Source organism: Cydia pomonella, chromosome 11, assembly GCF_033807575.1.
Source record: "Cydia pomonella isolate Wapato2018A chromosome 11, ilCydPomo1, whole genome shotgun sequence".
Lineage (NCBI taxonomy): Eukaryota > Metazoa > Arthropoda > Insecta > Lepidoptera > Tortricidae > Cydia > Cydia pomonella.
In genome coordinates, this window is record NC_084713.1 from 2,402,181 (window position 1) to 2,423,636 (window position 21,456).

General features: G+C 42.1%; 2 protein-coding genes and 1 non-coding gene across 5 annotated transcripts; 1 reads left to right on the forward strand and 2 right to left on the reverse strand.

Moving 5' to 3' along the window:
• Positions 1-74: 74 nt before the first annotated feature.
• LOC133522626 (uncharacterized) lies at positions 75-5,897 on the forward strand. 3 transcript variants are annotated; one of them, XM_061857999.1, is made up of 5 exons: positions 75-823; positions 2,279-2,479; positions 2,921-3,121; positions 4,055-4,251; positions 4,816-5,897. In XM_061857999.1, exons 1-5 carry the CDS (start codon positions 767-769, stop codon positions 5,021-5,023), a joined length of 864 nt encoding a protein of 287 aa, XP_061713983.1. In that variant the 5' UTR covers positions 75-766; the 3' UTR covers positions 5,024-5,897. The 3 variants fall into 3 exon arrangements, with proteins under 3 accessions (XP_061713983.1, XP_061713984.1, XP_061713985.1); XM_061858000.1 differs by having other exon boundaries at positions 4,879-5,897; XM_061858001.1 differs by having other exon boundaries at positions 4,882-5,897.
• Positions 5,898-6,135: 238 nt separating this feature from the next.
• On the reverse strand, positions 6,136-19,969 carry LOC133522628 (major facilitator superfamily domain-containing protein 6-A). The gene is made up of 10 exons (XM_061858003.1): positions 19,833-19,969; positions 13,763-14,476; positions 13,098-13,290; positions 12,560-12,727; positions 11,743-11,892; positions 11,353-11,466; positions 10,814-11,005; positions 10,090-10,239; positions 9,500-9,655; positions 6,136-8,807 (listed from the first exon to the last, which is right to left on the reverse strand). The coding sequence occupies exons 1-10, from the start codon at positions 19,910-19,912 to the stop codon at positions 8,718-8,720; spliced, it is 2,007 nt and encodes a 668-aa protein (XP_061713987.1). The 5' UTR covers positions 19,913-19,969; the 3' UTR covers positions 6,136-8,717.
• A 1,306-nt stretch (positions 19,970-21,275) lies between these two features.
• On the reverse strand, positions 21,276-21,437 carry LOC133523141 (U1 spliceosomal RNA). Its single transcript, XR_009800194.1, has one exon. It is a non-coding gene; the product is annotated as a U1 spliceosomal RNA (small nuclear RNA).
• Between the last annotated feature and the right edge of the window lie 19 nt (positions 21,438-21,456).

A 21,456-nucleotide genomic window follows, 5' to 3' on the forward strand; every position in this document is an offset into this window, starting at 1 on the left:
TAACACTTCATCAGATGAAAATGTTTTGACTTTGAACAGGGATATCTAGCTCAATTTTTAGGTTTGGCTCCATTTACCACAGCATGACAATGTATACAAATACAAATACAAAATTATTTATTTGTCATTATGTGAGTCATCTATGTAGTATTAATCATTGTAAACTTACACAACAATTAAGATGTCGGGTAATATATAACGTGTTACACCACTGAAAGTGGCGTGGGTACAAGATATCAACATCAGCCATCCAAAATGAATGAGATTTTTTTTTTTCGCGATATAGGGGTTGGTCTCATAGTAAAAGTTGATCAGTATGACCGATACATGTTACCCACCCCACTTTCAGTGCCTGGTGTAACACGTTGTAGATGTGAAAAGTTACTCTTAGGTATCACCCCCAAACACGACGTAAAAGCGAACGTCATAAAATGCGATCTTTTCACACCCATGTTTTATACCTAGCACACTGACATTGCGGCTAGCTGCGCCTGTGGGACACTGAGCGATTGCGATAAGTTGATAAAACTGATAAGATATTCGTATTTTGAACATCATATCTAGCACACGTCAAGTAAGCGTCAGTGCTACGAGGAAACTCGAATAAAGAGTCTCATAACTTCTAGTCAATCGTCCACAGTCTTTTGTTTTAACGGCGATCTTGAATGTGTCAAACGTTTTTTACTGATATTTTAATCGAGTGTCCATTGGTGGTGTTGTAAAGTGAGAAGGGTGTTAAATGGAATAGGAGTGAAAGGGAGGCGAGATGTTTGTTGGCGCGCGAGCAGCGCAAGCGCTGCAGCATGTTAACTTGCTCCTTGTGGTAAGGGTCTACGAACTTTTCTTCCCACTTACTCAATATCCGCTCACCTGCTTGGTGGACATTTGGTTGCCGGACAACATTGGATTCGACACATGTGGGACTTATCCGAATTCACCTTTGCAACGTGCTAAACCGAATGATATTTACTTATAAGAGAAGACTTATTCATTCTATTATTTTTATTTACATACGGCACGGGTGTCTTATCTTTGTATTTACAATTCCTGGTCAAGTAGCGAGTCAAGATTCTGAAAGGCGTCCGTAGAAGACCATGTAATTGTAATCAGTCTTATCGACATGTAAGATTTATCAAATGCAGTTCAATGCCACTGAGTATATGTCTGTATTAAGATACAGTTTTTAGGACATCGCGAAACATGGCAAAACAGTCAAACACACATACTTAATTTGATAACAGCTAAGACTGAGATTTTTGAGAAATATTTATAATCTTGTAATTTTTTCTGTTAGGTACATTATATATAAATGGGGTCAATATACACGGTGGCCAAAAAATATGTGCATTCCCAAAACCTCCCTGGCAACAGGAATGCACATTTTTTTTGGTCACCTTGTATATGACTGGGAAATATCTCCAAATGAGGCAGAAAGCAAAACGCCATCGTTACACGTCGCCGTGGATCTTTAAAATTAAAACTATAGGCAAATAAAAAAAAAGTTTATATGACATTTTTGTCTCTAAATACGATCCGGAATATACTGTTAAAATCTTTCCGTTTCCTCACGGGCACCGTGTATGTTTTATTGTCACGTTTATCTGATAAATTCCTTATATTCCATTACGCACATTTGTCACCAGTTTTCGCTTGAAAACGTACCGGAAATACCAACAATTGATAAGCCCCACTGCTATGCCTAATGTTAGCATAACACGGATTGATTGAGGACTAAGACTATGAATTTCTACCTTTTCCAAACAGCTACGAGCTACTAATAAAATAAAGAAGTCAAATTATATTTCCTATACAAAATAATTTGCGGGAAACCCATACGAAGCGAGGTATAAGAACCTCACCTTCGGTTTAAAAGCCAGACGTCTTAAAAATACTGTACAGCTAAGTACCTACCAAGTGGATTTGACCTAAGGCCCAGTAGAGCGCGGCCAGATATTTGGGGTGACCAACCCTGACAAAAAGTGATAAAGGGGCGGCTGGTACTTACTTCATGACCTGCCAAGGGCGGCCAAGACTGCAAATCCGCCACTGAGTGTCGTGCATTGTCATCATCAACAACTGCTATTTGAGCTTGCTGGTTACTTGGAACCAAAGGATGAAAGGAGGAAGGGGAAAGCAACATTGATGAACAAGCTTTTTAGTAGACGCAAATTAAACATCCATAAGGGCGCCGTCGTCTCGTAAACGTCTAGAAGAGTACCTACTGAGCTGCCATCTTCTCGCGTGATCAACATTAAAATCACGTCTCAATGTTTTCCAGCTGTTCGCCGGTGCCGCTCTATCCACGGGCGCTCGCCTCCGCTGGGACCCGACCCTCTACATTGCGATCCGAGAGCTGCTTCCGTTCGAATACTGCGTGCTGGCGGGGGCGGTACCGTCCGCGGGGGCCGCGTTACTGTTCGCGGCTCATCTTGCCATCGTGGCCTCCCAACGCAGGCCCAAGAGGATCCTGCTTTACACGGTAACAACTGATTAGTGCTGCAGATTTGTAATAAATAAAATAAGGTCATCAGGACACACGACACAATTTAGCAAATGATTTATTTTATGTAAAAAAGACTATATACGCGCTACGCCGAAGCTGATTAGCATGGTTTTCCTGGAATGTAGCGGAAATGCTTCGCAGAAGCCTGACGACAAGCGGTGACCGCAGACTGGGTTAACTAAAAATATTAGGTATTACTCTAAGGTGGTAGCTGCGTTCATAATAGTATCAGCCTAAACTGGTTAAATTGAGCCAGATTACGCTTATTAATACGATTTACGCTGCATGTTGTCATCTAATCCACCTAAAATTTAAATGTTACGCCGTCTTTGCCTTTAGCACTGCTGCTATCAATTCAAGTACCACGTAACATACCTAACTCCACTCCATAATTTATATATTCAATATTATTTGCAGTATGCAGGCCTAATGACGCTCGGGATGGCACTAGAGATAGCACTCGGCGTCTGGGTGTACTCCCGCATAGTGGCCTTCATGAATTCCCCTGCGGCCGAGGAGATGGAGCAAATCCTGGCCACGAGGGAGCACCTACACCCGCTGCTGGAGCATTTGTCGCGGTGGCACAAAATACCGGAGCATCTTAGTGACCTTGTCAAGGTTTGTCTACCACCATATCCATTATTATACCCACACGAAGTATAATTACTTTTCGCTTCATCCTCCTATAACTAAATACTTTGCCAACCGCGTTTTTATCTTTTTATCTTCATTACAATTTACCAAAAGTCCATAAGATAGAAAAAACACGCACACACGCATATATATGTATACACTCGCTCACATAATACTTACAAAGTACACAGCACACACACAAATTGCACAGTAGTTTTTCTTTATTTCTTGTACCATCTTAGGTGTTTAAAAAGCGTTGCCCATTTTTGTGTAAGGTACTGGCAGAATACCAGCGATGTGGCTTGCTGCATCATTATGCTGAGTCAGCGCCTTTTCTGTGCCACGACACATGGCGTATTAATTAACTAAAAAATGTTTTTATTAAATTAAGTTTGCATGTTTTTATTTTACACTTTTCTTTTTTGTTTGTTTTGATGCTAATGCCATGTATGTTGTGGGTATGAATAAAGAATGTATCTATCTATCTATCTAATTAGCACCTGCTGTATATACAAGCTAAAGTACGTATGTGTACGTACAGCTACGAGCTAAAGTCTTCTTCATGGACTACCTTGCGACCGAGGAGAACGCTCAGTGAGAGAAGAACATGAACCTATTGAGCTTTAAATTTGTACTTACTTGCATACAAGTACAAATTTAAAGCTTATAAAATCCCTGATTGATCAAGAAGCCAATCTATCAATCATTGTGTCCACTTTCATTGAAACCTTAAGCACATTGCTAATTCAACATCATCACTTCCCCCAAAAATTGTTCAAAATATATAAAATCTTTATTCCTCAGAAAATAGATTTTCATACAATTACAGGGGTCTCCGCGCTAGGCTTTGCCTGTATCGCGGTGAACTTAAACTATTGGTTTTATGTTATACTTATCTACTAACTTGGAAATTCGTAGGAGGCAGAAACAGACGCCCCCTGGAACGGTTACGTAGCCGCCGCAGCCCTGGCAGCCCTCTTCCTACTCCAGCTCCTCGGCGTGGTGTTCGCGATCCTGGCGGCGCGCGCGCCGGCCAAGGCTAAACGTTATGTGCATACAAAGTATACAAACGGTGGGCTCTCGGCCAGTCGCGTGTCGCTTGTGGATTCTATCAGGTGGGTTTGGAGATTGAGGGCGGAGGAAATATATAAGGGTTCCAAATGAAAATTTAAGGAATGCACAGTCTACTGTAATTATAAGTACTATACGAAAACGAATAAAGCATATTTATATTTTTCCTATACACTTAGAAGTATCCAAGACTTACATTTCTTTCCGACGATATACGGCTAAGAAAGAAAAAGTAACTACCTACTTGCCTACTCCGTTTGATCCACCGGATGTGTGACGTTACTCGATATTATAAAATAAATAATGAATATCTGTGATTTTTACTTCAATTGGAACCTTTACACCTTACTGTTGTTAACTGCTTAAATCGCCCATAGCATATCACGCTTTCCAACCTAAAAACAGCAGACGGACACCCCGTCATCGCCACTAACATAAAGCTGTGATTTCATTGTTTTATTGCTCAAAGCGCTCATAGCATCATCTTAACGCGGTTATCACACCGTACGGATCCGTATCAGTGGGTGAAAGAGTATGAGGGTGGAAACCGCTTCATGCTTTCGCTTTAACACAGACAACAAAACTGACACAGTTGTCTGTGTGTTCAGGTACGGCGGTCGCCTCACCGCTCAGAATTGCAAGCTCGTAATCGTTTGGCTCTCTCTGGACAGAAGCAGCCTAAGCGGCCGGAGCAGAAGCAACGAGAACGTGGTCCCTCAGACGCCGGCCAGCGTCAGGAGTTATCGGAGCGGAAGGAGCGAGGACTATGCGCCGCTGAAGGCTAAGTACAAGAATGGGGTTCTTGTGCCGGTGTGAAAATTCTAAGTAAAGGAATATCTGCTCAGGTCCCTGTTTCACAACGGTGACAGTTGCCAATTCGCCGTAGATTGCTGGTCCAACATGGAAATATTGACGCTACGTAATGATATTACTTATCGACCCGGAAATGAACAGAAAATTGTCTGCGTGGTGAAATAGGTGCCAGGTATACCGATTAATACTTTAGATTAGACTATGGCCACGACTACGCTGCCACACTAAGTGTAAGGTCTGAGTGGACCCTCGAAGCGGAGCGTTCGGCGGGGCGTGCAGCGTGGCGTCGGGCTCATAAATGTGATTTGAGCAGCGTGCACTAAGACCGCTCCTATACGTTTGCATTTGTTTAACATGCACGCCACACGCCCCGCTGCACGCCGAACTCGAGCGTCCAATCAGGCCTTACACTAAGGCTGAACACGAATTACTCTCGATCTCGAGGCATGTCGTATTTTTCTTAAGTACTGCGTTAGTTACTGAGATATTGATTGTACAAGTTGTGAAGAAAAATCGTTCTTCGTTTCCATATGACGTAGATGGCGCCATATGTATTGTGGTTAAAAGTTCTTTTGATAATCAGAGTTACCACATTATGTTAGAATCGTACAGCGTACAGCACATACATATCTGAGAAATTTACTTAGACCTATTAATTTAATCTAGGCGTATAACTGTTTATTAATAATTCTTTGACCAATAGATATTCAATTACCTATCACGCGTGTCTTAAATATGGAGTTGGCTCTGAAATGAATGAATGAATGTTGAGAATGAGATTTGTGCATGTTAGGACTGTACTAATGATAAAAATTCTATGTTACCTTTAAATTACTACTTTAATGTGTAATAAAAAATGACATTTTCTATAAAATAATAGTTTCATTGCGTAAGTAAACACCTAAACCTACAGGGTGTAACAAAAATATATGTATTATTTTATTTAATAATAAAAAATATTTTTCTTCTACTTTTTCCTCATCAGAACAGATTAAACGGATCCCCACTATTTTTGTTACACCTTGTATAAGAAGCTACATCGCTTACTATAATAAAATATAAAATTTGAGATAAAACGGATAGGATAAGGGGAAAACCAAATCAAAAACTCCAAGTCAATAGTTCAACATTTAATCGTTACACGTTTTGAAATTGAAAGTCGTTCGCCATCGCCTCGTAGCCACCGTCCGTATCGGACCTGACTTGTGCAGCTCGGACGGGTCGGATCCGTACCGGACGGAGCGGAAAAGCGCGGCGTGGCAGACGGAGAGAAAGTGCAAAAATATAACTCGTGCCCACCTCCTCAATAAGCAAATATCGTCATCGTTGGGCCAGAAAGCAAGCACGCCGTAGTAAAGGGGTAACAATAAAAATACTTGAAAAATACAATATGTTAACACGTAAAATAAAATTTGTTTATCGCGCGACAAAGTCAATTTCTCACTTTTGCGTAAATATACATTTATAACAATAGTTTTTGTAGTGTCCTTCTACGGATAAGTTTCCACCAACTTGGCAGTGACAATGTATGAGAGCGTCATACTTGACGTAGCACTTTGCGCAAACTTAGCGTGGATGGACTCTACTCGGTAATGTACTCGCTTTCTGGTACTCCGACAGCGATATTTGTCAATAAGAATATCTTTACAACAAATCTACATTGTATACATATAGCTATAATATAGTTATATAATATGAATATCTGCTACATTATCAACAAAATACGGATCACGGAACGGGTTTCCCGCTCCGTGAGCCGATCTACATCACACCATGATATGACACCGTGACAGTACGGGTATAGCGTAAATCAGGGGTCTCCAAACTTCGGCCCTAGGGCCGGATCCGGCACGGTAGATGGCTATTCTGGCCTGCGAGAAAAGCCAAGCTAGTGGCCCTCGGGTGAAAAAGTTTAGAGACCCCTGTCGTAAATACAAGTTCACAATACACCGGTACAAAAGAAACGAGACGTAGCAACAGCGAACACCGCGAACACAATGTAACGTTTGTGGGGAACTTGCCATTATGTTCCGTAAAGATACTTATGGATTCCATTGTTGAACCTTATATGTTTGTAATAAGATTTACAAATTGTCGGTTAAAAGAGTGTTGACGATGGTCTCAGGGCCACTAAACACTAGCGCCTCCCGAGCATCGGCGACTATATGTATAGTCAACTCTCTGGCTGCTGCGGGACGCAACGTTGGCGCAACTGCACTTTGATGTCATTTTCCATAGACTGCCTAGACGCCGAGGCTCCAAAGACGCTAGTGTGGGACCCTTACTTGACTTGAAAACACCTTCAAACTATTTCATGTTCTGACAAAAGGTTTGTTAGAATAACAATGGAAAGTACCCTTATAATGGCCGGCCACCGGCCGCGGACAATACGCTGCTACAGCGATAATCGTCGACCCTTAACCTATTTACATTAAAGGCCCCTCCACATTTAGTGCGCAAACGCGCGAATCTTTCGAGCGCGAGTGTGGACTCGATTCGCATACATTTCCCGTTTTGTTCCCTAGTTTTCGTCTTTTTATCCCACGACAAGTCTGCTCGACTGATTGGTGCGCAGTTTGAGTTCGTCCGCGCCTTTCGAGTATGGTTCACACACTAAGTATGGAGCAGGCTTAATAATAAGGAGCGGCTGAGTATTAACAATAAGCTTATAACACATTGATGATCGTACGTAGATTAAACATTTGAGATAACGAAATTGACTCGTTCTTCGTGGTTATTCTCTTGATTTTTTTTTTCCTTGAATATTGTTTGTTAAGCTGTGTAGCTATGATTCGAGGTCTCATTTCCTGGGCTCAACATTTTGCCTCAGCCTCCAATGTTTTTATAAGCTTATTGAATATGAATGTCCATCCAATGCTGTCAGCCGCCTATTAATAATACTTAGTACCGAAGCTACGAAGAACCTGGGTTCTCGAAGGATTTGTGTAGTGTTGGTAAAGACTCGAGTCTTTGGGGTAGCTTAAGGCTTGACTAGAAAAGACGCCAAATTATTATATATAAAAAAAACGCGAAGTCTTTCGAAAGCGACATTTTCCATGTACCTAACACATATTTACATCAAAACATCAAATTGATAACAAAGTTTTTATAAGTCGTCCAAAAAGGATTCATGACTTAAATTTCTAAGAAATAATTAAAGCTTACAATGTCCTTTCACGAACGCTCTGACTGTGGAATAAACTTCCTGCCGAGATTTTCTTAAGGAACTACAGTACCTATATCTTAACTTAACATCAAGCGAGTTGTATACTTCTTTGCTACCGACGTGGTATCAAAAAACTCTTTAACGGATTAAATTTAAATTAAAATACAATTTAAATCCCATTGCCCTTAAAATTCTGCATAAGAATAAAATATAAGAAGATGACAGTAATGTGGCAAACATAGGTACAGTATAGATTGTGTCCTATAAAGCCTCAGTTTAATTGGTCGATATGATGATTGGTCGTCTGCATACTCCATAAAGCATGCGGAGTGCGGGAGATTCCTAAAACGTATGCCATTATGAGTTTCACTAGTCGTTTTACCGCCTTAGCACCTACGGGGATTCACCGCACATCGTATATCGACCGAGTTATCGACCAATGAAACTGAGCCTTAAACGTTAAGACTCGATTCCATACAAACTGTTTGAGCTACAGAGCAGGGAGCGGGCGAGCCGGCGCCTGCGCGGAGTTTACCTGTAGCCGCCGGCCGCGTCCTGCAGGAAGGGGTTGGCGGCGGGCGCCTGCCCGGGCACGCCGAGGCTCGCTTCTCCGGCGTAGTTCTATCGATGAGTTTCGTAGACTAGTGTGAGCTTCTACTTTAAACTATTATTGATCTATATCGTCAGCAAACAAAATGCCATATCTGGCAAATCCTATAGAATAGGAACAATAAGGGCCCAAAAAAAATCCCCCGAGGTATACCATAAATGTTGATAATATAGCTCTGTCTCAATGTACTTGTACTTATTATTATATTGCGTGTTCAATTTTTTTGGGTGCATTGCTTTCTGTTTAATAGGTAGCTTTCAATCTAGGAGTATGGGGGCTTTCGAATGCCATACATGTGGAGTTTTTCTAAGAGAATCTGGTGGCATAATGTATCAAACGCTTTTGACATATCAAGGAGTAGTGCATCTACGGGTATGCCGTAATCGTCAAAACTTAACTTATGATGATACATCACAAATGATGAAATGATGATTCGATCAAAAAGCTATGGAAAAACTATGGATTTTCTTTTCCAAAAATCAATTTTGTTCTGTTTTTAATAAATTATTTTTTTTCTATATAACCTTCTAATTGTATTGTATATGTATGTTTTAGTAAGGATTCATATAATAGGCCTGTAATTGCAATCCTTAGACCTGCCACTCCACTGCCACAAACACTCCATATATCCATGTAAAACGAAAGGTGACGCGAGAGTTTAAGATAAACTTCTTCTAATAATTTAATAAATGTTTGTACTTACTTGTGTGGCGCCATAAGAATCATGGTGACCGAGATCGGAAAGACGAGTAGATGAAAGCGCGCGAGGTATGGGGTTCGAGGGGACTCCGTGAGGCGCCAGCACGCCGGCCTCGGCCACGGCGCGGGCTTCTTCGTCCATATCCGCTTCTACGTTGGCCTGAAAGTTGACAAAATTTATTTCAAAGACACTTTAAGACACATTATACATCTAACAAATTAACGTTGCAAGTAAAGATTCAGTTAAGTGTATCGTTAAGATCAGAAAGGTAACAAATGTTACTATATGGAAGAGATTAAAAACTCAGTGCGAGTTAGACTTTAGAAAATATCATAATTGGTGGTTTTCTATATAATATTTCTTCAGCTGAAATCCTCCTTCAATGCGTAAGATAGGATAAATACCTTCCACAGCTTCAAATGATTTATTTACACAATTTGAATTGACTAGGTTCTTGATCAAGGTAGATCGGCGATTTGGTGATGGTTATTGCTATTATTGGGAACCATTGAACAGCGAAGGTATTGCTGATGTCTCACTCGTCGCACAGCACGATAACACTATGTTGTTTATCTCATCTAGATCATGCATACCTCTTCCCGGAAGTTAAGGAACGCGAATCCAGCGAGGGCGAACCCGCACAGGATGCCGTAGCCGGCGAAGGTGCGCGTGGTGCCCCACTTGGCCACCGCCACGCCGCCGAGCACGGCGCCGCAGCCGCGCCCGAGCCCGTGGTGCAGCCCCTGCACCACAATTTCATTTATTTCAATATAGGTATCATCTATTAGGTCATTACCTATGCTATGAAATTGACGTTTTGTATGGAGAATTTGAACGAAATTCGATTTTTCATACAATGAATTTTGCGGATTATTTTGTGATGGCATTTTCAAACCAAACAAATCTTTGCCAGTAATCAGTACCCCTAGTGTAAATAAATTCGATTTCGAAACGTGACATACGCGTTTGCGTTTAGTCTCTAGGAAAACTTGAGTTTAAGCAGATATAACAAAACACGTGCTCATTATTTTTTGCTGCTTTCAAACATATACTCAAACCAGCCATTAACTAGCAAGTTGCTTGAGCATCACTTTCTATAGGAGTTAGAAGATTTAGTAACTTTTTAGTACTTTGAAGGCCATTTTCTCCTAACAGGTTGAGTTTGGGCAGCTAAAAAAAATACGTGTCCGTTATTTTAGACTACTCTTTAACATATATCAAAATGAATCAAATCGAAGTCGAACAGTTGGGTACCCTTCCTTGTCAATCCAGTGTACAGATTACCAAGACTTTTTATAAGCCGAGCACATTTGTTACCTGAAGAACGCCCTGGGCAGATGAACGCAGGCCAGGCGGTGCGTGGTGAGCGATGTATGAGCAGCAAGCAGCCCATACAGCGGCGTGGGTCACGCCCTGCACGAACTCGAAGGGCAGCACCCACCACGGGTCGGTGAGCCACGAGATGTAGAGGAAGCGGAGGACGTTGCCGGCTAGGCCCAGGCACAGCACCTGGAGGTACACCGATATTAGATCTTTTATGTCGTTCCGGACAAAGGTGCATTATAAAAGTATTAAAAAAATAAGAAATAACAGATTAAAAAGCGCGAAGAGAGATTGTAGAAAATGGGTACGATTGAAATCTATAGAATGTACAATCAAGAGTTAAAGCGTTACATAGGAAAAGAGAGAGAGACTTAGAAATATAATTAAGATAATTTAAACCATTGCGTCATGTCGTCCCAAGAAAAAAATCCTTGTGAAAAACGACGAGTCTATGGAAGCAATGATGATTAAAACCAAACGCCAAGAATATTAGGATATTGGTGGAAGGGAATTCCATACGCCATACACCATACCTTGAAATGCCCCATTTGTGTGATCAGCTTGAAGCTAAAGAAGTAGGCGAAGATCTCCGAGATGTGGTTTATGACGGACGCGACCCCGAACAGCGTCGGCGAGCCTCCAATATCCTGTAAGATAAATCAGAGGTAAGAGGCCTCGTGGCAAACTATGTGAACTCCCCCACAGTACTTAACATCGACACAGATCACCTCAACTTCAAGATACAAGATGGAGCTGGAAAACTTGCGGTCACCACAAATTAGCGCTCCGCCACTAAACTAGGACGAGGGTGAGCGATTGCTTATTTCAGTTGCGTCATCGTATAGTAAAGCGGTTTCTTTTCAGTCTGTGCATAACGGTCACAGTCCTTGGCATATTGACTGAGGGGACTGAAACCTTTTTACCTGCAGATGCCAGAAGAGGAAGGTGAAGATGAGGCCAATGCCGAAGCCCATGAACCAGGCCACGAACAGGAACGACGCGGCGCGGACGTTTTGGAACTGCTTCAGCACTGTCACCCATTCGGGCATCTCGCGCGTGGTCTGCGCGAACACCTGTATATTATAAATGTTAGATGCTAATCTTATTCTTTCTCCTTATCCGTCTCCCAGGAGTCTACATTTGCAACCCAATAGCGACCTAAAGTTTTAAATTTTGAATTGCATTTTGCCTCTAGCAGCTAAAGCTGAGGCGATAGTCGGTGGGCGGCGAAGGATTAATATGGTAATCTGCACCTATGTGAAGCTGCAGGATGTGCTCATGCTCAGATCAAGATGATGATTATGCCTGCCGGGCTAGTTGTTGTTGAAGTTTGTCGGAGCTATGAAATCACTTCACTATCCTTAACGTTAACGTTTGTCTTTCTCTCTCTTTTTTGCCGTCAGTGGCAAACGTGGTATACGTCAGTGGCAAACAAGAATACGGTCCGCCTGATGGTAAGCAGTCACCAAAGCCTATGGACGTCTGCAACTACTTACATGCACGTTACCGACCCTTTAAAAACCTGTACATTACTGTTTTGAAGACCCCATACTGTGCCCCTAGAGAAAACCTCGCCAGGGAGCTTATTCCACAGCCGGAGCGTCCGCAGGAGGAAATTTCTCTTAAGCTGCACGGTGCGCGACCATTAACGGTTCTAGGGTGTGAGGATGGACACCCTGCCGACGGCGAGCGGTGCGGTGATAGAAAGTAGTCGTTGGCATCATGTCAACTCTCTCTTACCTTAGCCTGCTCCAATGGCGGCTGCGGCGCGGAGCGCGGGGCGCTGGTATCCAGGCCTGGCAGTTGGAGCTGCTCAGCTAACTGCTGTTGGAGTTTGTCCTCCTGCGTTGGCGAGGTCGGAGCTACGGGCGCTATCACTTCTGGCGCGAACTCGTACTTGAATTTGATCTGCACATATAAAGTTCATTATAAGAAAGTTGCTCAGACCATATACCATGCGAACAAATGAAGAAACCGTTTTGAAAGAGCTCAAACATCATGGCTTATTGAGATTTCTGGAAGTGACTTGACATAATGTAGTAAACGCAATACTTACAGCACACACTTCATCACATAAACAATGATTGCCGTTACTATAAACTGTCTGGTCAGTTGACTGTGTTGACGATGGTATGCAAAATAAAGTTCATAATTCTTATGGACAATTGGCATGCTTATCGAGTAGAGACATTTATGAAGACAAAATTCGAAAATTTGAGTGATATACGTCACCGAGTTTCTTCAATCAAGTCATACTAAGGATCCGTATGGCACAAACCTGTCCAGCCGTAAGCAGAGCAGCGCCCATAAGCACGGAGAACGTAGCGAAGCAGATGGTATAATTCTTCTCATAACGCTGCGGCCCGCCGCAAGGATGCGAACTGAAAGCCGTGCTGTGGTCCAGGGCGATGCCCACGAAGAACATGGCCAGCCCCCAGCCAAGAGAGCCGAACATGCGTTGATGCCCGTACCTGAGGTATATGGTCAACGTGGAGTTAGTTAAGTGAGCCAAATTTTGCAGAAATTACTAGTTGTTTTGTTTTGCTTGTCGCTTCACAAATGACTAAGTAATGAAAAAAAAGTTTGGATTTTCCACAGACACGGGATATTTATCGACATGGGATCATGAACATGAGTCAGATGTACTCGTACAGCAAGCTACAAAAGCGCATGGTCACTTCGTGAATGAATTCCATTCATAATGTGTACATGTTAATTTGGAGCGATGTATAACGCGAGCTCCAAAATTGCATGGACAATCGGAGATAACACAGAGTATGAATAATTTCGCTTACGATGTTCGAATATTTTTATCTAAACTGTACCTATTTTTTGAATGCCTGGTAATCCTTGACTCTCATTTAGGATGACCACATATCTGTACTATCTGTATAAATAGGCAAGATAATACAACTTATGAAGCGTGTAGAGATGAATGCTTACCGATCAGCATCTTCTCCAAGCAGAGTAATAACGGCAGAATCAGCTAGCGTAATGGCCGGCGCGCTGAAGAACTCGCCAACCATGACCAACAGGAGCAACAAGAAGAACGTCTTCTGAATATCAGCTGTGCGGTACACGATGGACGAGTGCAGCGGCGTCACCCAGTCAGCGTTCTGCGCCGGGTTGTAATTGTAGGCGTCAGACACAGGGAGGGGACTGCCGGCCGAGCCAGGGGCGGCAGACGTAGTCGGCCCGTGGAATGACCTCGCAACCGCACTAGACGGAGCCATTGTATCATCGTAACGCGGCGGCAACAAATCGTAGCTAGTCGCGTTCCGAGGCACCACACACGCCACCGCTCCAGGCTGCACCCAGCTTAACGGCAGCGTAAAGACAATCCATGCAGCCAGCGACGCTAAAAGTAGAGTCCTTCCTTTACGCCAGCGGTCAGCTAGCCCGCCCCAAAACGGAGCGGATAGGAACTCCACAAACGGCCTCGTGCCTATAAGCAGTCCGCATTGGCCAGCGTTCATGCCCATCTGTTTAAAATAGACGCCCATGAGCGGGAAGAGTGAGCCAAACGCGGAATAGAAGAAGAAGTAGAAGGTCTTGACGGTGAGCAGCTCGGGGTCCACGGCGCCCGCACCGCAGAGCATTTCCAGCACATCGCTGCGGCCGCGGACCTTGTGCGTGGCTTCCTTCGGCTCCGGATACCTGTAACATCAGAATCTGGTGAATGCACGACGAAATGCACAGGTTGCGAAACATATTGTTAATTTCCGGTGTGTAAATAATACCTATCTACGATATGCAGCGGGCGATGTAGGTACAAAGCGCAAACTATTCGCCAACCTTTCGGACTTCAATAGGAGGTTTACGTGGTTTTCTCAGTTTTAAAGAAAAACGATAAGACAAAAAAAATTACTGCCTTTTGGTCGTCGCCCAATACTTACCTACGTCTGGATCTACTCCGATCCTGCGATATACCTAATCAAAATCATGTTCGAATCCCATTCATGGTTATCATCAAATTTTTCAGGGTTATTCCCACTAGTTACCACCAAGTTGTTACCAGTGGTAACTATTAAGATTTTTTTCCCACCTTTTACCAGTGGTACCAAACCAAGTTGGTTCAGTGGTGGCCTTGTTATTGTTTGTTGATCTTCAGCCAACTAATTAGTTGGCTAATTTAACCAGTTGGCTGCAACATATACATAGGTACGATGTCCATGCATTTAAGATTTTCATCAAAGAAGAATTAGTACCTAGACATCAACTTCAACCAAGATCAAGATGAATCATAATACCATAAACCACATCGTCCAACTCTCCATTTACGTTACAGCCTAACGAGTCAGTTCCGCCGTGGTTCCGTTCCCACTCGCGTTCAGAGTTCGGAGGCTCGACGCATGCGCCCCGTCGAGTGGCGTCACGAGTTAGAGTTATTTCGGGGTGAAGTGCCTAACAACCTTAATTGGGGGTCAACCGAGGTTTATGATTAAGTAATAGAGCGAATCAAAGTACGCGCCGTACCTAAGGGAGTTTCATTCATTTTCGATTCAATATAACTGACCGTCGCGCTGTGTTGTGTTGAGGGACGAATAAATGTGTACATATTCCCTTTGGATGAAATGTTTATTTAGCAGAAAAGCACGTACAGTACGGGATAAGTAAATAAGTAGGTATATACAAATTACAGATCCTAGAGATTGTAGACATACAATGTTATTAGGTAGTAAAATTTTGATATAATAGTTACCTCATCTGCTGCCTTACATAAGACAAAATTTTACCTACATAATTTACAAGGTCGTAGGTACTTATAATCCATGACTTATAAGTCTTATAACCATTTAGGTATCCTAACAAACGAAAAGTCCTAAAAATAGGTATATAAATATACAAGAATTGCTCATTTAAAGGGAAAATAACTAATTACTTAACTTAAATAAAAGCATAATTAAAGTAAATGGCACTGTTATCCCGAATCATAGCTAATAAAAAATAGAACGGGACGCTAAGCACCTACTTTGTATGCCGTCCTTGACCTGAAAACTGCCCTTCGAGATTTACATAGGACTAAGCAGTCTAGCACCCCGGCTACAGAAAGTGTTTAGCTGTCTACCATATTAAAGAATGAGATGAGACGGGTAGTCCAGACTCGCTAAAGAACGTCTTATTGGTATAATCAAAAGTCCGGACGATATCGGCCTGTCAGTTAGAACAAAAATTGGACAGTTCCGATCGAGACCGAGACCGGCTGATTTCGTCCGGCGGACTGTTAGTCAGCGGCCGGCTTGAGAATGCTAAGTGATCTGTTTGTAAAAAAAATTAACTTTTATTATACAAGTACTTTTGATATTAAACTCTACTTTGGTTTTTAGCAAATGCTTCTCTACCGGCAACTTGCCATGTTAGCCCTCTATCTGTATATTCTGGATGCCTGCAGAAATAGTCATAAAGACATAAAGTCAGTCCATTTGAGCCTGGCGGTTTTTTTGCCAATGTCAGTATGTGTTTATTGAATTTTAGAGCGCAGTGCGTTGATCCGGATGAACTCTAAACACCGGAGGCCTAGCCAAAATGGCTTTTGCGCCGTAGCGAACGAAACGCTAATGTCTCTCTGTCACACTAATACGGAAGAGTGATAGAGACATTGGCATCTTGGCTAGGCCCTCTGAACTCTAAACGAAACTCTACTACATGCAAAAAAACTCATCGAATAAGTATTATATTGTTGTAGGTATTGTATTATATTGTGTATTGTACTGTAAGACCGCATGTTTCGCTCTGCTCAAGTTGCTGTACCTATTGATGGTATTGTATTGTATCCTATTGTATAAAAATCCGGCATAAAATTGTACGGTACTGTGTGGTTTTCAAATCGTCGCTATACTTACTCAAACTTGTATCTGATATACGTATCTAATATATAGATACGAGGTTGAATATGTATAGCGATGAAATGTTACTGCGAATATGGTAAACGCGGTATGAACCCTGTTATGCAAGTCGTGACGTCATTCGCGTAACATGCGAAACCATTTCATTGCCAACTAATGTCATTCGTGGAAGGCGCCGGACTGGGCGCCGCCGGCCGGCTTTTCCCTCTCTAAGGCGGTCTTCACATTGGTTATAAATTTGCACCCCGCTCTGGTGTGTGCGAACGGGACATTGCTAATATACGCACATAGCGCTCATATACACCGGTTTGCTCATACATCGGAGCGGCGTGCGATTCCGCATCCTATGTGAAGTCCACCTAAATGGCGGTTAGCCAAGCAGTAGAGCTTTTGACTTCCTAACTAGAGGTTGGGGTTCAAATTGCGCCTCATAGTAATGAGCTTCTCGGGACTTATGTACGAAGTACAATTTGATATTTTGTTTATTTAATTTATCGAATGAAAATTCCTATGGCAGTTCCTACAAATCTTTTGTTAGGGTTCCGTACCCAAAGGGTAAAACGGGATCCTATTACTAAGACTCCGCAGTCCGTCCGTCCGTCTGTCTGTCACCAGGCTGTATCTCATGAACCGTGATAGCTAGACAGTTGAAATTTTCACAGATGATGTATTTCTGCTGCCCTCGTTGGGCGAGTCCGACTCGCACTTGTCCGGTTTTTTTAAGAAATATGTTTTTACCGTATTTTTATTAAAAGTTACATCTCAAGTAAATTACTCGTGCCAGCTACTCCATATTAAAATTAACTCTTATGGGGATCATCAATCGACGCGAGAGATATAACAAATTAAAATCATCGCGTCATTGTGATTAAATACCAGGTTACAAATATTAAGTACAACCTTATTCTGATAACTCCAAAATTTATTGATTTATTTGCAAACGTTACTAACTGACGTGCCTCCTCGAGTGCGGTGTATGTTTGTCAGGCGAAAGAAAACTCCTAAGGCAACCTAAGTCCTTTTATATTGTTTTTATTGAGCTCCCGATATTTCGACGCACTTACATGCATCTTGTTCACGGGTAGCTGGAAATAGCGGGTGGGTGTCAAAGTTGTGTAGACCGCGCTCGGTCTACCCTCATTCGTGGGCGTCGGCTGCGTTCGCTTTCAACGTTACAACTGGTCGCGTCCACACTTGTTAGTCTATCTAAGCACACCACACTCAGTGTCACTACGCGTGTTTAATTCGGATATATATAAAAGGTTATCACGGTTTAAATCCCGGTCGATTTAAGTGTAGTGAAACTAACCGTGAATCATTTAAAAAACTGTTAAGTCCACAATTCCTATTAGGCTAGCTCATGGGTTACCAGACTGTGCCGTAGACAGTAAAGAGGGGCGCCGTGAGGCAATCCTCCTCACCATGTTACCTATCTATTTCGAGTAGCCTAGTTTAGACAAGGGCGCCGAGATTTAATTTTAAACTTGCAAGTGTACCGCGGACTGTACAAGATTGGGACTTCTGGGATAGCTTATTGGGACTTATAGTCGGGAGGAAAAAGCTCAGCAGTGGAAAAGTCCACAATCTAACTATTGGACTAGCGTGGTAACATTAGAAATGGAACAAATATTTATAGGCTAAATATGAAAGAACTGTTCGATCTGCTGTCGGTCTATTATTAAGGGGCCCACTCTTACCAGTTCCCCGGACGATATCGGCCTGTCAGTAAGTTATTCGTCAAAGTTGACAGAATAGCGAATAATTGACAGACCGAAATCGTCCGGCGAACTGGTAATCAGTGGCCCCTTTACATGAGCCAATGGACCTGTTTTGTAGGATCAATCGAATATGTTTGCACGCACTCGCTTACATTAGATCCCCACGTACGCAATAACCACAAAAGGAACTCGACGAGGAAATATTATTCTGAATCAAATCAAAATTAAAATGGCTGTAGCCAACTAGTTTTTCAGGCTTTAACAATTCTTCGTATGCGAATTAGAATTTATACAGGCTTTTACAGTTCTGAGGGTCAAATGGGAAGCACTGCGCAACCACTAAGCCTCATTCTAATCCCAGTAACGTATAAATATACAGTTTAACACTTACTACGCTCAGGACCTACATTCGATTTTATTTTATATTTGAGCGCGGCATCTCTCTAGAGTAAAGTGTTTACTAATATAGGCCTACGCGTACACCTTCATAAACCGTTTACTAACAAAGCGTAATAGTACATTGTGCAGGAGGTAAGTGGAATATTGGACACGGGGGTGATAATTCAGTATTTTAAAAGTAAAGACGTAGGTAGCTCCCTAGGGAGTTATATCTTTCTTATCACAATCCATAGATCTTTTGCGAGCAAGTGTGATGAAAAAAATTACGTGAAAATTACGTGCAGGTATTAAATATTGTGAGCTTAAAGGTAGATATAGGTAATAGATACATGTTTAATTAATTTGTTTTTCTTGAATGTAAGAATATTTGAGATGTTTGCCATTTTAAAACGAAAACAACTTTAGTTAGGGGCATGTATAGAACAGGGTAATAAGGTACGAAACTTATGAATTAAAAATTTGCTTCCACTAAGATCTCGCCACGCCCGCGGCTCTATGATTGCCAAAAACATGAGGTAAATCTGTATTCAATCTTACTTGAAATTCTTGTGGAGTCATTATATAAGTTCTTGTCCAAAATACCTGATTTTTTTACCGGTTTCTTAAAAATTGTCGAGTATTTTTTGATTCGAAGATTAAAGGGAATGTTAACCTAATTGTTTACATAACGACGGTCTAGTATTCTGAACAATACCTCAAGGTCTGGTCAATCAACTGCGCGATTCGTAGTCGAACTATCCGTCTCATTTTATTTAATATTTATTGGACGAGATAGAGGTATCGCGCGAAACGAAGGGTTACTGCGACAAGTGCTTCGTTTTTAGTGATGTATGTCACATGTCATTTGTTTTCTAATTCAGAATAAACACTAGGTACTCGCTTTTGTAAATTATTAATCATTATTTTTAAGGTTTTTTAAGACGCGCTCTGCGCATGTTTACGTAGCTCCAAAATCGAAACAGTTAAAGAGATTAAGAATTTTAGGAGCTTAATCTGTTACGTCAAATATAGAACTAAAAAATGGAGTCTTCGATAGTAAAATCAGTGTACCTGGAGGTGTCCACCTCGCCATACTCGTCGGGGTTGACGAGCGGCCGCACGGGACCCTGGGCTTGAGGCGGCACGTCCATGCTGCGGCAGGCGGCACACTAACCAGCCCTGGACTCATCGATAACTGCGCGCAGGCGCGTAGCTTGCACATGCGCTTAGGACTTCAATGTCTACTTGAAGGCTGAAGTGAAGTCGACTACTTTTTTCTAATTCGAATAGATTCGGCCGCTGATTCGATCAGAATGTTTGGTTGGCAGCAGGATATTTGTCATTCGAGTAGATCGGATACCGACTGAATGTCTGACGGAAAACTTTGTTAATATTGATTTATTCAATCCTTATCCGTTCAAGTGTAATTCGTTTAGCGTTTGCACATTTTGTCACTTCGCTAAAGTCGATATGCACGGAAATTTGATTCTAGTTGACTCGTCTGGTCGAGTTATTCCAATCAGACAACTCGATTCGTCGATATTCATCGACAGGCCTCGTCCCGTGGCGTGTACACGAGTGTTAAATTCGGGCGGAGGTAGACATTTAAGCAAAATATTACGACCAGCAGTGGTGACTCCAGACGTTGGCGAAAAATGTTGAAGTTACAAAAAAACAGTCTTAGGTCCTGTATCACAATGTCCTAGTAAAGTCCTGAGTAAGCTACTTGTCACTTATCTGACGAATAAAGCCATTGTTGGCGTTTCACAGTCTTCAAGTAAGCATAACTGGTAGATAAAGTGCTGAGCTTATCAGGAAATTTTATCTGGCAGTTAATTTATTTCTTAATTAGCTATCCAACACTTGGGCTCGATTGATATTTATTTATAAATCTTCGTAACTAGAAAATTACAGAAGGGCCCCGAAAGTTGACGCCGACCCCACTTTTGTCTAGAGCTGCCACTGACAACCTGTCGTTGCTTTGGGCTCTCTCTAACTAACCTATATATATACTTCGTTTTTTTTTGCATTCAATCTTGACGAGTCTTTTTATTGAAAAACACTTTTGAAAAATAAGTCACAATTAGAAATCACATCCGATAATTTACATTATTTTGTTTTCATAATTACCTAATTAGTTACTAATTTATAAAAAGCCTTTTTCAAATTCAATAAAAAGACACGGTATGATATTTTGCCTTTTTCTAATACTGAAAAGAACGAAGTATAGTCCGGGGAGCTTCGTGAACGGCTTCGCTCGGAACCATAGCTGAGAGGAGGCGCGGGCAAAACTGGTTATTTTTGTATACTGTACCTATTGTGCCATAGTTGATACTTACGATTTCCTTCTCATCCTTAAAACAAACGAACTCGTGCTCGTCGTACCTCTAGAACATTCATCTGGCATGTCACGCATATTTTTATATAAGATTATCTTTCCCTTATTAGCGATATTAGCTTAGCCACGCCCTCACGCGTCAGATTACTATAGTAAGAATTTTCAGGTGTAAAGGGGGGGGACAGCGCGTACGCAGTCCCCACTACCAAAAATTACGCGTCCGAGTTATCCACATTAGGGATAATCGCACGGGTCAACCCAACCGCAGTGCAATGGAAGGATCTCGCCCTGGGGGAACCGCCTTCATGATCACGGTATCCCCTACGCCAGGTAAGTATGATTTCATTACGTTAGGGC